The sequence below is a fragment of the Mirounga angustirostris genome, unplaced genomic scaffold (assembly GCF_029215605.1).
Source record: "Mirounga angustirostris isolate CCGP_5_RB_7025 unplaced genomic scaffold, mMirAng1.0.hap1 SCAF_8, whole genome shotgun sequence".
Lineage (NCBI taxonomy): Eukaryota > Metazoa > Chordata > Mammalia > Carnivora > Phocidae > Mirounga > Mirounga angustirostris.
In genome coordinates, this window is record NW_026991716.1 from 44937090 (window position 1) to 44952503 (window position 15414).

Consider the following 15414-nt stretch of genomic DNA (forward strand, 5'->3'; position numbering starts at 1 on the left):
TGATCATTGTGCCAAAGAGTAGATATAGGTAGCTTAATCCTTATGAAAGATAGGAATTATCTTATCATGGGAATTCTGGCTCAGACGTGTTATATGACTCACCAAAACTTATGCAGATTTTAAGTGGCCACGTCATGGTCAGAACCAGGTTTCATCAGATTCTGAAGCCAGGACTGTTACTCATGATGCTAATTGGCCTCTGAAGCAGTTTGAAACTCTTTGAGGGCAATTATTCCTTTATCTCATTGCTTTCTGAATTTTTCACCACCACCACCACCCCACAGTGCACTGCATATTTTGAAAGAAATTTTTTTTTCCATCAAATTTCCCTATATTTTTTTTTACTTTTATCTTCCAGATAACCGTGTTGGATATAATTCCTGACCCTTTTAAGGAATGTGTGGAGCAATTTCTGGAGAAAGGGGAGAAAAGAGGGGCTTGAGAAACAGGAAGAGACTAGGTCCTTAATGCTGATTTAAGGAACTTCTTCAGTATTATGTACAAACAGTTGAAGCGTTGGAAGCAGAGTATTCATTTGTTTGGAAATTAGTCAGGAGGCTATTGCAATAGTCTACGCAAGAGATGATCCAAGTTTAGCCTGGATTTAAATGCTGGTAATGATGTTGGTGAGAAGAGCACCATTACCAGAGGTATTTTGGGGGAAACGTTGTCAGGATTTCGTGGCTACAGGGTACATTGAAAGAGAGATGTCAAGAATGATGCCCAGGGGCGCCTGGGTGGCTCAGCTGGTTGAGCGACTGCCTTCGGCTCAGGTCATGATCCTGGAGTCCCGGAATCGCGTCCCGCATCGGGCTCCCTGCTCGGCAGGGAGTCTGCTTCTCCCTCTAACCCTCCCCCCTCTCATGTACTCTCTCGCTCTCTCAAATAAATAAATAAATCTTTAAAAAAAAAAAAAAAAAAAGAATGATGCCCAGGTATCCATGTTGTGAAACCTGTGGCTGGTGGTATTTTTCCACTGAGGTAAGAAATACTGAAATAGGAGCAGAAGGGATTGTTTGCTCAGTTTGGGGATGTTGAATTTTGAGACCTATTAAGTGATGGGGTCAAGTTGGATATCTGAGTCTCAGGGAAATGGTCTGTGAGAGAGGTTTAAATCCAGGAGTCATAGGAATATAAATGGTAACAGAAGCCATGTATTTGGCTGAGGTTGCCTGGGACTTCCTTGAGGACATCAACGATTTAAGGTTGAGTGAAGGAAGAAAGCCAGGAGATGATGTCATAGAACAGAAAGGAGAAAAATATCAAAACAGAGATGGTCAGCGGTGTCCAATTACACTGAGAGGCCAAGAGTATGTAAGGAATGAAAACTTTACATTGCACTATCAAATATTTTCAGTACATGTTCGAAAAAGAAGCCAGAAGCAAGAATATATGCTGTATGATTCTGTTTATATAAAGCTCAAAATGAGGCAAAACTAATCTATAGCCTTAGAAATCAGAAAGCAGTTACCCTTGGGGATAGTAATTAGAAAAGGATGGAAGTGGCTTCTAGTTTTGGTAATATTCTGATTCTTGGCCTGGTAGCTTATTCAAATATGTTCACTTTGGGAAAGCTCAGCAAGCTATAGGATTATGATTTATGCACTCTTCTGTATGGACATTAGACTGCAATATGAAATATCTATTAACAAAGCAGGCCTGGAATCTGGGGGAAAAAAGTAAAAGCATATTCTCTTGACCCAAGAACTCCACTTCTAAAAATGCATCCTCTTGGTATAATAGCAAGTACACAGAGATTTCTATAAAAGGATTTAATTACACATTGTTCATAAAGATTAAAAAATAAGCTAAATGTTTTAAGTAATTCATTGATTAAAGACAGGGCAACCATTCAGTGAAACTCTACAGAACACCAGGAACCTGCTTGCTGATGTAGAAAAGATATACGTGGTAATACTAAATGCAAAGCAATGCAAAGCAACTACAGTGAAGTCTGCATCATCCATTTAAAATTCAACTGTGAAGAGAGTAAGCATAGAGGTAAATAGTTCTGAAGGCAGCATAAAGGCTTTCACTGGGAAGAGAGGAGTCTTTGGTAACTGGCAGCAAGGATTTCATGGTGTGCCCAGGGCTATGCACAATGATGAAATAAGTCAGCATAGGTAACATGCTCAGCTCTCTCTCCTGAGGCAGGTACTTGTCTTGTTTTGCAAGTGTCTGTGAATTTCTGCAAGAATGAATATTCACTCAGCCTACGACCAACTAGGGGGAAATACAGAAGGACAATGGAGAATTCAATCTGCTCAAATTTGGAGAGAAAGATAAGACAGTGCAATTTGGGGGAGGGGGTATCTACACATCCTTTAAAACAGAATCTCATTTAATATTATAAGTTTTGATTCTATTTATTTTGCATTTTTAATCACTAATTTTTGTTGGGTGATCTGAATTTTGAGAAAGAACATGAAGTAACTATGAATTAAATTTCCTTAAGTTGTCTGTGGCAAAACTTAAAAGTTTTGTTATCCATTGCCTCTACCCTTAGTAAACACTAGGGACAGGGAAAAGAAATAAAGCTGAATGTAAGATGGAATAGCATAGCACCACCTACAAAGATGATTCCTTTCTTCCAGGCTGGCATGTTTGCATTAAAATTATTTCAGTGGGGAAAATGAACATAGTAGTATCAAATATAGAGGGAAGGTTTTGCTATCTCAGTACCGCTAGAAATAACAGCATTGTTCGCTTTTCCCCAGTTTCTAATAGCCCATGTTTCTCAATCTCTCATAGAAACCTTAGCTCCTACTCTAAAACCCAATTACTGATACCCCCTTTGTTTTATTATCTCATCGTGGCCCTTACCATACCTGAAGAATGAGAGAAAAGAGGGAAACTAACAGCTCTCAGACCCTCCTCTTTTCTTCACCCCCTCCTACCTCAGCAGTGCTGGCATCATGTATGTTATCAGACCTGTTGCAATTTCGTTCACTTCTCAAGTGAACTCTTACTTTTTAATGAATTTTTTTTCACTTCCTCTTATTCCTGCGCTTGTGTGGGGAAAAATCACAAAAAAAGAATAGCTAACAGCTGGGTATTCCTCTTACTGACTTACGTTCAGCTTTCTCTTTTGCTAACAGATCGACATTTTTCCAAGGCAAAATATGCTCTAGGTTTTAAACATTGTTAAGAAGCATTGTTCATATTCATAGGAATATCAGACGTTGGATTAGTACCATGCAGTGATTTCAGCGAACGCTAGATGTCAGAGTTTAATTCTCGATGATTTCCCAAGGAGCGAGCCCTTGAATTGTTTCTAGTTGTTTCATTAGAAGTTTTGTTGCATTTTGCTCTATTTCTTCTCAGCACATTCCCTGGATCAGACAAGTGTATTCTAGGGCTTATGTGGAAAATAAATACATGAGAACAGCAATACAAATCCTGAAAAAACAGGGTAAAAGGGGAGATTAACCCCACCAATATTAAAACATACAAAAAGATTATATAATTTATAGTATAGTAATGGTACATGATTACACAGAACAATGAGATAGAAAAAAATTTAAAGGTCCAGAAATAACCACAAGTATCTAGGAAAGTTTAAAACAAAATCAAAAATGGCATTTTAAATCACTGAGCTAAAGATGGAATTTTAAATAAATGGCAATATATTTAAAGGGACAACTGGATAGCAATTTGAAAAGAAGTAAAATAAAGTTGGATTCATACCTCACACCTTATACCAGAATAAATTCCAAACGGATCTGAAATAAATAAAAAATTAATTAATAGACTTTTTAAAAAGAAAAGTCACACAAATACTAGAAAAAAACATGGTTTAGTTTCCTTATGACCTGGTTGTGAGAAAAACCTTCTGAAATTCAGAAACTCCAAATTCAGAAGTAATAAAAGAAAAATTTTTAAGTTTGATAAATAATCAAATACAAATGAGGAGAAACTATTTACAACTTATACCACACAAGCAAGAAAGAATGAGAAAAGTATGTATCAACATAGACCTCTGCTTATTTTGCAAACAGAAACACAGGAAAATTAAATGAGAAACTAACTTTTTTTAAGTGACCTCTAAGTAATAGGGATAGGAATGAGGATAAGACTTCTCTGAATATATCCCATTTATATACTTTTGCCTTTTAAACTATGTATGAACTTGGGACGTAAAAAAAATCTAGCTCAGAGAAAGAGAGATCAAATATGATAAAATATTAGTGAATCGAGGTGAGGGGTACAGTTGTTTATTATACTATTCTTTCAACTATTTTTGTGTTAGAATCAAAACTACAGGTAAAAGGTGGCAGATTTACAGGCAGCTCAAACTGTACAAATGACAAAAGTCACCACAAATTTAAATATCACATTTTATCTTTTTAAAAGATTTTATTTGTTAAATATAATATTTTAATGCTAAATGTTACATTGAAGATGTTATGTTATTCTCATTTTTTCTCGACTAAGGATTTCTTCTTTACCTTCTCATTGGTTAAATCCATGACTAGTAATTATTAAGAAATATTGAATTTGCAATGTTTTACTCTACTCAAAAACTTTAAACCTAGACATAGGTGACAGTTTAGGTCAGCAGTAGATGCTGGGAACCTGAGAGACAAAGAATGTGGAAGTAGAAACAAAGAGTCCTCAAGGAGGAAAGAAAGAGGAAGCAGGGCTCTAAAGTGGGGCCGGGGCGGGGGGGTGGGGAGAAAGAAAGATAAATATGATAGAAATAGACAACTAGTTAATTCAACAATGATGTCAGGCACCATTCTGGTATTAGGGATAGGGCAGTAATAGTTAAATTGCAGTGAACAAAATAAAGGAAAATCCCTACCTGCATTCATTCTAGGGGAAATGGCATTTACTGTTCCAGGGACTTTACATATGCTAATTCAATCCCAACAACAACCCTAGGGGATTAGTGCTATTCTTACCCCCACTTTTCAAGGGTAAGTATGTTGCTAAAGTCCCACAGCTAATACATGGCAGGCGTAGGACCTAAATCCAAGGTGGTTAACTCCACCACTCACAGTCTTCAATTCTGCTCTATCTCACTTTAGAAAGTAAGGAAGGAGCTGCATAAAAGACAAAAAAAGGAGGAGAAAGTGCAGAGAAGAGGTAGAAGAGACACAAAGCATAGAGGAAAGGATAGCTATCAGGAGTATTAAACTGAAAGAGGGCTGGGGCCCCTGGGTGGCACAGTCGGTTGAGGTTGAGCGGCTGACTCTTGATTTCAGCTCAGGTCATGATCACAGGGTCCTGAGATCGAGCCCCACATCGGGCTCTATGCTCCGTGTGGAGTCTGCTTGGACTCTCTCTCCCTCTCCCCCTGTGTCCTCCCACCCTGCACACTCTCTCTCTAAAATAAATAAATCCTTAAAAATAAACAAACAAATAAAATTAAATTGAAAAAAAAAAAAAAAACACTGAAGAAGGGCTAAATTCTATGCCTTTTTTAATGAATTTATGACATTGAAAATAAGAACATAAAATTGTCCTTAATATAAGAGCTGAGGAAAAGGACAGAGTAGAGCTAGGTGGTGGGATTATTAATGACCAAGTCAACCTACTTTACCATTTTACCCAAGCCTTGCCCTTGAGAGGTGAATTATGAAGTATGTATAACAGAGAAAGTTTATTACCAACAGTTACTTTGAGTTCATGAACATTCCAGATCAACTTGTTTGCAGACTTGCTAAGCAAGAGACTGGGTATTTTCCACCCACTGATTGCTTTGTTGATATAATGTAACACATTATAACAGCTAGATATTTGGGGAATGAAGTCTTTCTGGATGTAAAATATTGAGGATTTCCATAGCTGCCATACCCTTACCCAGATCACATGTACATTAATAAATAGAATAATATAATGGGAAGAAAAATTGCCTTGTCCCCCCTTAAAAGTTTTTATTATAACCTAATCAAGATTGGGTGTTAAGATCATGACCTTTAATTTACTAACCCAAGTGATTATTTTATTTGAAATAATTCATAAATATTCACCCACGTTGAGTCAAAGATTAAATTATCTCTGGAAAACACTACATGTTGCTGTAGAACAGACCAACTTTTGTTTATGCTCAAGATGGTTATACGGCAAAGAATATGGGTCCTTCATTATCATCATTAAACACTGACTCAATCACAAATGATTCAATTTCCTGTTTAATAAGTTGCTTAGTCATACTCAGTGAGAGGGCTCAGGCTTATATCTTGATCTTTGACAGGAGAGAACGACGATGAATATACTTTAAAACTGTGGGTGATGCAGGCAGCTGACACTGAATTGCAATTTCAAAATCTCTTTTAAGCAGCTGCTACTCAGAGCTACATGAGTCAGTCCTTGCAGTTAACTGACAAACCTGGTATGCTTCATCTTTTAACTCCAAATTTCAAAGTACCTGACCAACATCATTTAGGGGCCACCACTTCTCTATGGAGTGAAAAGATAATATGCATAAATGTTTCATTTACGTATATATATATATAAAAATTTTACGTATATATATATAACAAGTTAGTCTCTGGCTACATATATTAAATAAACGTAAGGCTCTTTTTTCTTCTTCCAAGAACACAAATATTGGTCATTCAAAATTTAAAACAAAGATCTCATTTTTAAAAGTTTGCCTCAGTTTCCATTTTATCTCAGACTCCTGGGCTAAGCTGCTTGATATTCACAGAATTGCCACATTCTCACTCTTCCCCTTCCCCACTCCCCCCACCCCTCATTTGTAACTACCAACATTTCCTCCTATCTAGTCCAGGATGATGAGTCTAGTTCTCATTCCCTAGCTCTAGCCTTTGACTTTTCCCTGAGGACCTCATTAAAAACTTTGCTTTAGATTCCCAGTTCTAAAAAACAAAATGAACTTTAAAAAATTAAATTAAAAATATATTTCATACTTAAATCTGATATCTGAAACCATACAAATCCTAGAAGAAAATACAGGCAGTAATTTCTCTGACATTGGCCATAGTAACATTTTTCTAGATATGTCTCCTGAGGCAAGGGAAACAAAAGCAAAAATAAACTATTGGGGCTACATCAAAATAAAAACTTCTGCACAGTGAAGGAAACAATCAACAAAACTCAAGGACAACCTATTGAATGGGGGAAGATATTTGCAAATTACATATTTGATAAAAGTTAGTATCCAAAAAATATAAAGAAATTATACAACTCAATGTAAAAAAAAAAAACAATAATTAAAAGTGGGCAGAAGACATGAACAGACATTTCTTCAAAGAAGACAGATGGCCAAAAGACACGTGAAAATATGCTCAAAATCACTAATCATCAGGGAAATGCAAATCAAAACCACAATGAGATACCGCACCACACCTGTCAGAATGGCTAAAAACAACACAAGAAACAACAAGTGTTGAAAAAGGAACCCTTATGCACTATTGGTGGGAATGCAAACTGGTACAGCCACTGTGAAAGACAGTATGGAGGTTCCTCAAAATATTAAAGAAGAATCACCATATGATTCAGTAATTCCACTACTGGGTATTTACCCAAAGAATATGAAAACACTAGTTGGAAAAGATATATGCACCCCCTATATTTATTGCAGCATTATTTATACTAGCCAAGATATGGAAGCAACCCAAGCGTCCATCCATAGATGAATGGATGAAGATGTGGTATATATAGATGATGGAATATTACTAAGCCATAAAGAAGAGTGACATCTTGCCATTTGCAGCAACATGGATGGATCTAGAGAGTATAACGCTAAGCGAAACAAGTCAGAGAAAGACAAATACCATATGATTTCACTCATATGTAAAATTTAAGAAACAAAACAAACGAACAAAGGAAAAAAGAGATAAACCAAGAAACAGACTCTTAATTATAGAGAACAAACTGATGGTTACCAGAGAGAAGGTGGGTGGGAGATGCGAGAAATAGGTGAGGGGGATTAAAGCGTATATTTATCTTGATGAGCACCGATGAATGTATAGAATTATTGAGTCACTATATTGTATACCTGAAAGTAATACAACACTGTATGTTAACTATACTGGGACTAAACATTTTTAAATATATTTTTCAGGCTTCATAATTTTCAAAATGTTACCAGAAGAATCCTTTCATTTGATCTCCACAGCAGCCTTGGGAAGCAAGTGAAACAGACATTATTTATACCTTCAGATGAGAATATAGGATTGGAGACGTTGGGAAACTCACCCAAGAGAACATGAACTGCCAAAGTCTGCTGACTCAGTCCAGTGTGATCTTTGCACAGTCTTAAGTTCTCCAGGTCATGAGAACCTTAGCTTTCAATGGAAATATGATTGAAGTCTTTTTTAAAAGGCTGATAGTTTTCAAGATCCAGGCTAGATTTTATTTATATAGAATAACCTCACATTATTCTCAAACCTGTGCTTTGTGTTCATTTCAGCAGCTTGTTTGTTCCTTCTTGTTTTATTCACTCAACTTGTATACAGTGATAGGCTAGGTAGGATGATGATCTTTTATGCCATGCCTAAGAGTCTGACTTTAGTTTTGTAGCTTCAGGGATTGGAGAGGAAGAGACAGAAAGAAAAAAAGTGGCACCTGCAACACGTGGTTAAATATTAGATACGTGGGGTCGGGGTAGCTTCTGAGGGAAAATGAAGATAATTGAATCACCAGTCTTACTGATCTTTGAAATAAGGAACAGAGAAAAAGAGGACAGATTCAAAAGACTAAACGAGGAGTTCAATTTTAGGTACTTTGGAAACATGGAACATTCAGAAGGTGTGTCCAGTAGAAAACTGAAGAGAAACGTATTTCATTAGGTTAGACTGTGGTAAGAAACAAATCCCAAATTTGTTTTTTTTAATAAGAAAAGTTTGTTTCTTGCTTAGAATATGTATCAACTGCAGCTCTGTTCTATTTGTTGTCTTCATTCTCTGATCATAGCCTAGATAGCAGTGTTCATCAGAGGCATGCCCAGAGCCAACCTTGCAATGACTCTTCAAGTTTTTGCTCAGATGCATCCGATGTCACATCAGTTTACATCCTATAAGCTGAAGCAAGTCACACGGCCAAAGTCAGCATCAGTGGGGTAAGGAAGTGTACTCCCACAGAGGGAGCATTGCAATTCTTACGGTAAACAAGCCAGGAAATGTGAACCTCTTTCAGGGAAATGAAGTAAATAATTTGAGACAATAATACAATCTACCACAAGTTTGGAAGTAAGTGTCATGGTCTATAAAAGAGATAAATTTGAGAATCATTAGTGTACAGGTTGCAGTGGAAGCCATGGGAATAAAGTCACAGAGTATTTTAGACTTGTGGGAAGAGAAATGTCAAGAACAAAACCGTTTTCTACATACACCTCCATATATACCATTGCACCATTGCTCATAATGTTGCCTTATGCAGAATGCCCCATTTGTTGCTCTCATATCCAAATTCTGTTTATAACAGTGTGGTAGACATTAGTACCTCGGCTCAGGTCATGATCCCAGGGTCCTGGGATCGAACCCCACATCGTGCTCCCTGCTTGATTTTTTTTTTTTTAAAGATTTTATTTATTTATTTGAGAGAGAGAGAATGAGAGACAGAGAGCATGAGAGGGAGGAGGGTCAGAGGGAGAAGCAGACTCCCTGCTGAGCAGGGAGCCCGATGCGGGACTCGATCCCAGGACTCCGGGACGATGACCTGAGCCGAAGGCAGTCGCTTAACCAACTGAGCCACCCAGGCGCCCCAGTACGATTTTTTTTTTTACCTCTTCTTAACAATACTCTGACTTGTTTATTGGAGTATCAGCTCTCCCTACTGTACAGTTTTGTTAGGTGGTAAGACCAGCTGTTTGCTTTTCCACTGTAGAAGCTGAGGGGGTCCCCAAAGGCTTCTTTGACTATATCTTTCCTTTTACTGTCCTATACTGTCAAGGGGGAAGTAAGTTGCATAAACTCAGCCAGTTGGGTACTTCTGAGTGAGAATTTGACTCCTGAGTAAATGCCACAAGGACAAGTGAGAGAGTTGTTCATTCAATCCAGCAATGGAATTTGTTCTTATAGCACCAACTTCTATCCCTCTGCAACAGCTTGGATCCCTACCCATTTTAAGGTCGGTCCTTCTGCTTTCCCAGCAACTCTGTGAGCTCTTCTTCTGAACAACAATATCCTTATGATAAAACTTATTTTCCTTAAATCATTTAAAGTTGGTATACGAGCCAGTTCGGGTTTCCATAACAAAATACCACAGACGGAGTGGCTCAGTGACAGAAATTTATTTTCTCACAGTTCTGGAGGCTAAAAGTCCACGATTGGGGTACCATCATGGTCAGGTTCTAGCCAGGGTTCTCTTCCTGACTTGCAGATGGCCACTGTCTTACTGTGTCCTCACATGGGAAGTGGGGAGCGGGGCCAGATCTTTCTTCTTATAAGGCTGGAGTCCTATCAGACCCCACCCTTATGACTTCATTTAACCCTTCCAAAAGACCCCATCTCCTGACACAGACACATCGGGGGTTAGACCTGCAAGTGAAGGGTAAAGCTTCTAAAGGCCAAGGTACTAGAATAACTGAGAGCGATACTATATCATTAGTATTTAAAATAACTTATGAATCTAATTGGCCAAATGGGAGGGGCTGGTCCCTGGGAGATTGGGCTATTAAGGACAAGCTTCTCTTGACTTTAGGAGGGTATAGCATCTGCCATCACTTTTTAGATCCCAGGTATAGAAATTGTTTTACTACTCATCAATGGCTGCATATTTGCCAAGTGTTGTAGACAATTCAGAGAGGAAGTTAAATGGGTTCACTTTAGCCTTTTAGGCACTTTGAGATATTAAAGCGGGGGGTGGGGGGCGCCTGGGTGGCTCAGTGGTTAAGCATCTGCCTTCGGCTCAGGTCATGATCCCAGGGTCCTGGGATCAAGCCCCACATCGTGCTCCCTGCTTGGCGGGAAGCCTCCTTCTCTCTCTCCCACTCCCCCTGCTTGTGTTCCCTCTCTCGCTTTGTCTCTCTCTGTCAAATAAATAAATAACATCTTTAAAAAAAATAAATAAAGCAGAGCAGACACCACTATCCTGGAGGCACACTGCCTATTTCTCTGTTTCATATTCTTTTTAGACCTTATCTCTTTGAAGTTTAACTTATTCTGCATTTCCTGTGAAAATTATTTTATGCATTAATACAAACTTTTTGACATCTCAAAATTCAGGTGCTACATGATGGGTGAATCTGTTTCATTTCTCAGCAAATAGGTTTTCCCCATTCCACATTCCCACTCTAATCCCTCACCCAATCTCCAAAGGAAAAAAAAAATTAAAAGTAATACATTTTTTGTTTTACATTATATTTTCCTCAAAATACAAACACTTTCATTGAAATTCTCTCAATATTCCTGCAAGGAAGGAAAATGCAGTGTTATTGCCACTTGAAAGCAGTAAAGAAAAAAAAAAAAGGCTTAGAGTTTATCATGTAGATTTTTGGTGATGTTTCTCCTAATGCTGTCCGTGAACCACTAGCATCAGAATAACTGGGAGGCTTGCTCAAAATCCATACTCTGAGTGCTACCCCAACTCTATAAGAACAGAATCTTTCAGAGCAGAATAAGGCATTAATCCTCAGGTGATTTTTGTGTACATTAAAGTTAAGGTATTATATCCTACTTTTGGACAAGGGTTTTGTAGAATGAAAACTTCAAGAGGACAAGCAATTTGGCTTATTCTCCCAGATGTCCCCATCATCTAGAATATTGGCTGACATTCATTTATCACACATTCAGTAATTACTGGTTGAGTGAATGAACAGAAAAGAACATGAAGTCATAGGCTTAAAATAGGACTAACAGGAAATAGGAGGAAGCATTTAAACATGCTAGAATCCTGGCTCCATTATTTATTGGTGCTTGATTTTGGACAAATACTTAGCCTCCCTGTTCCTCAAAGTTCTCAAGGAGACTATAGTAATAGTACTACTTGCTTAGTTTGTTGTGAAGAATAAATGAATTTAAATATATAGAGTGCTTAGAACAATTCTGGTCTAAAACACTTAAAAACTTTGTCATTTAACAGTAACCAGCCCAAAGCCAGCCAGATCTGACGTAGATTTTCTCACTCCTTCAACACTTATGTATGTGTGTATATATATGTGTGTGTGTATATATATATATATATATATATATATATATATATATATATATATATATATGAATGACTTGGCAAACATCAGAAGGTCCTCTCTTTCCAAAATATCTCTTTCACCACACTACTTGGTCTTTCATACAGGGGTAGAAATTTCCACCATTGCAGTCATTTTTCTAAAGTAGATAGGGAAAACAGTGAGCGTTTGCTAGTAAAACAAACACCTGTTACTAAGGATGGACTGGCAATCCCAAACGAAGTTCCCCTTTTTTCCATTAGCTATAGTTTCCCCCGTTAACCCCAGCCAAAGATTAATGTGTCAGTGTGCTCGCCAATGAGCAGATTCCAAAAGTCTACCCAGAAATACACCCTGTTTATTTTCTTCCAGAATTTGAGAGACCTACTTCTTTTAACCGCTGGGGTTAAAGAGAAAGGGAGTGGAGGAGTGAAGGGGTAAGTTTAAAAAAAACGACGTGAACACAGAATTTTAAATCCTGAAGACATTCATTTAGCGATTTGTTTTTGTTTTGTTTCTGTTCGATCCAAAGCACCACACCCCTTCCTGGAGTGAGCATTGATTATAACCAATATGAAGACAGGAGCGACCCCTGTCCCACAGATCCTGCGTCCCAAAGGAAGAACCGTTTTCTCAAAGTCGACTCCCTAGATCTACATCCGATAATCTTGGCAGCAAAGTAGGGATGGATTGGGACTGAACACGAAACCTTTTCGCAAGAATTTGATTAAGTCAGATAATTAAGACCAGAACACTTCCTTGTTTCTTCACCTGGGAGGCGCGTCCTGGGAAAGAAGAGGGCGCTTTGTCGCGGGCCTTTCAGGTGGGGGCGCTGTGCGAAGTGTCTTTTGCGCCTCTGTCCGGGAGGAAAACAGAAGGTGGGAATGGAGTACAGCTGAGATGCAAGAGGGCGTAGAGTGAGAACTACGACAGAAGCATCAGAGGGGGGCGAGGGAAAGAAGGAGAGAGAGGCGCGACTGCCGGGACGTCAGGCTCTTTGTCTCTCAAAGGCTGGCAGGGCCGAGGCGGACGCGACTGGGAGGCGCCAGGAGGCGGGGTCAGCACCGAGCTGGTCTCTGGCCGGGCGTGCCTCAGAAAGTCCTGCCCGTGCCGCGCCCTCCGAGCTCAGCGGGAGCTGGCTGCGTGGACCGTTTGAAGAGCCAACGGATGAATGAGCCTCCTGCTGGGCTGGGGGCCTCGGGGCCCCGCGGGGCTGCGAGTCTCGCGGGCGCTCCGGGCATCCTGGGGCGCGCCGGCTCCTTTCCGCGCAAGCTGCGGCGCGGGGCTCCCCTGGCTCCCGGTGCCCGGAGTCCCGCGGTGACGGGGGCGGCAGCGGGGCCGAGGGCGAGCGGAAGTCGAGGCGGCGCTCCCGAGAACAGCCCGGCCGCTGAGAACCTGGACTGCGAGCCGTGGGTCAGAGAGAAAGTGCTGTTTCTTCTGCACCCAGAGAGATGGTTGGGGACTCCAGGGGGCCGTGCACGGGAAGACGTGGCCGGTGGGGAGGACCAGGCGGCCGGAGAGGACCGGGCACCCGACTGCCCGTCTCTCTTTCCACGAGAAGAGCGAATTTCTGGCAGCCGTGGAGACGCTGCCTTCAGAGCCCTGCCGCGGGACCCCGCATCCCCACCCAAGTCCGTGCTTGTGCGGATTGTGGACTATCAGGTGACAGAAGAAGTCCTGTGGACCTCATGGACGAAGGGCCAAATGACCGCCCGGACCGAGGAGCACTCCATGAGCGCCATCACTTTTCGCACCAACAGGGAGTGAAGCACCAGGCTGTGGGGCGCCGGGACTCCGGAGAACCACCGGCTCTCCCTGCATAGGGAGAGGCGCCCCGCGTCCATGCCGCGGGGAGATCACCTCACGGTCCCCAAGGACTGGATTGCCCGAGGATATGAAACAGGAAAGAGGAGCCTTAGGAATGTTGCGGGCTGGTGGGTGAGCGATAAGCCTCTAAGAAAATGCTCTTCCGGGAGCGCCAACCTGTAATTAACCAACAGCAAGGACCTTTTGTAAGGCTGGGGCAGCGCAGCAAGGAGGCAGATGACACTCCAGACAGAATGCAGAACTGTGAGCAACGTAATACCTCCTTTGTGTCTTAAATACTGTGACGGTCTCGGGACCTAAGTCATTGGAAGAGGGGAAAGAGAGGTATTTTCAGATTGGTGAATTGTGGGCCCTTTGAAATAAAATCTGTTGTTAATTCTCACTTTGCAATACATCTCAAATGATCTCTTTCCCTGCCTCCCCGCTCTCTCTTTAAGACCTAAAATCAGAAGTGAAGTTTGATTCAAAGGGAGTGGGAGTAGATGGGGAGAGAGGCTTGTTTTAAAGCTGAAAAAGAAAGTAAAAAGGAATAGGAAAATTAAAATAAAGCAGCAGGTAAACAAAATCTTTCCTTTTTACTTTCTTCTGATGTGCACATTTTTCTTTTTTTCATTAAGTGTTAGAAAAAAAATAAATAACTAGGAAAAGAAGAGGGGGAGAACGGAAGACCCAGCTCTGAAGGTTAAATGCCATTTAAAGGGGCTTTACTACCCCAAAGTATCTAGTCTAGTAAAAATGCTTTTTATCTGGTTTTTATTTATTTTAATATTTTAAATATGACAGATAAGTCTGATCTAAAGGTAGATAATATATAGTTTGCCATAAAATAATTGTATATCTTAACTTCTGTCCATAGTCTCTTATTATTTGCATTCAAAACCGGGTTGAAAATACATCTCTCTTGATGCTGTTGGAAAAAAAAAAGTCTCTTGTGCTATTGAAATAAGTCTTTTTATTTGTTCCTCTTTTTTATTAAACACCATTTTTATTAACTCTGTAGTAGTGTGCTCTGGTTGGGGATCTGTGAGGAGCAAAGCATTCCCTCTAGAGGTGAACTGCTTGACTTTAGCACTGCTGAAGGAGTATTTGGTTACAGCAAGAACTAACAAGGTAAGTGGGATGCTGGCTTTTGAAGAGTAAACTGTTGAACAGTGCCCCCTACGTCACTCCTCGCTCTGTGCTCTTTATTTTCAGTTTAGAGTTTGAAATGCCCTCAAATATAATCTGATCCACCTCTTGCCTCCTGGCAGACAGGATAGGTAAGATACATCCCTGTATTACAGACGAACCAACCTAGGTGTAGAGGTCATGTGGCTTGGGTAAGTCACACAGCTGGTAATTGCATAGGCTTACTAAGTAGATAAGAATACGATCTACTCGGGTGCCTGGGTGGCTCAGTTGGTTAAGCGACTGCCTTTGGCTCAGGTCATGATCCTGGAGTCCCGGGATCGAGTTCCTCATCGGGCTCCCTGCTCGGCAGGGAGTCTGCTTCTCCCTCTGACCCTCCC

The 15414-nt window shown here is 40.3% G+C and overlaps 1 protein-coding gene across 1 annotated transcript; it reads left to right on the forward strand.

Moving 5' to 3' along the window:
• The first annotated feature begins 12725 nt into the window (after positions 1-12725).
• On the forward strand, positions 12726-14801 carry CUNH6orf141 (chromosome unknown C6orf141 homolog). Its single transcript, XM_045866006.3, has one exon. The coding sequence runs from the start codon at positions 13247-13249 to the stop codon at positions 13844-13846; it is 600 nt and encodes a 199-aa protein (XP_045721962.1). The 5' UTR covers positions 12726-13246; the 3' UTR covers positions 13847-14801.
• The last annotated feature ends 613 nt before the right edge of the window (positions 14802-15414 follow it).

Coding starts and splice junctions, on each gene's coding strand:
- CUNH6orf141 (XM_045866006.3), top strand. CDS start 13,247: ATGAATGAGCCTCCTGCTGGGCTGGGGGCCTCGGGGCCCCGCGGGGCT.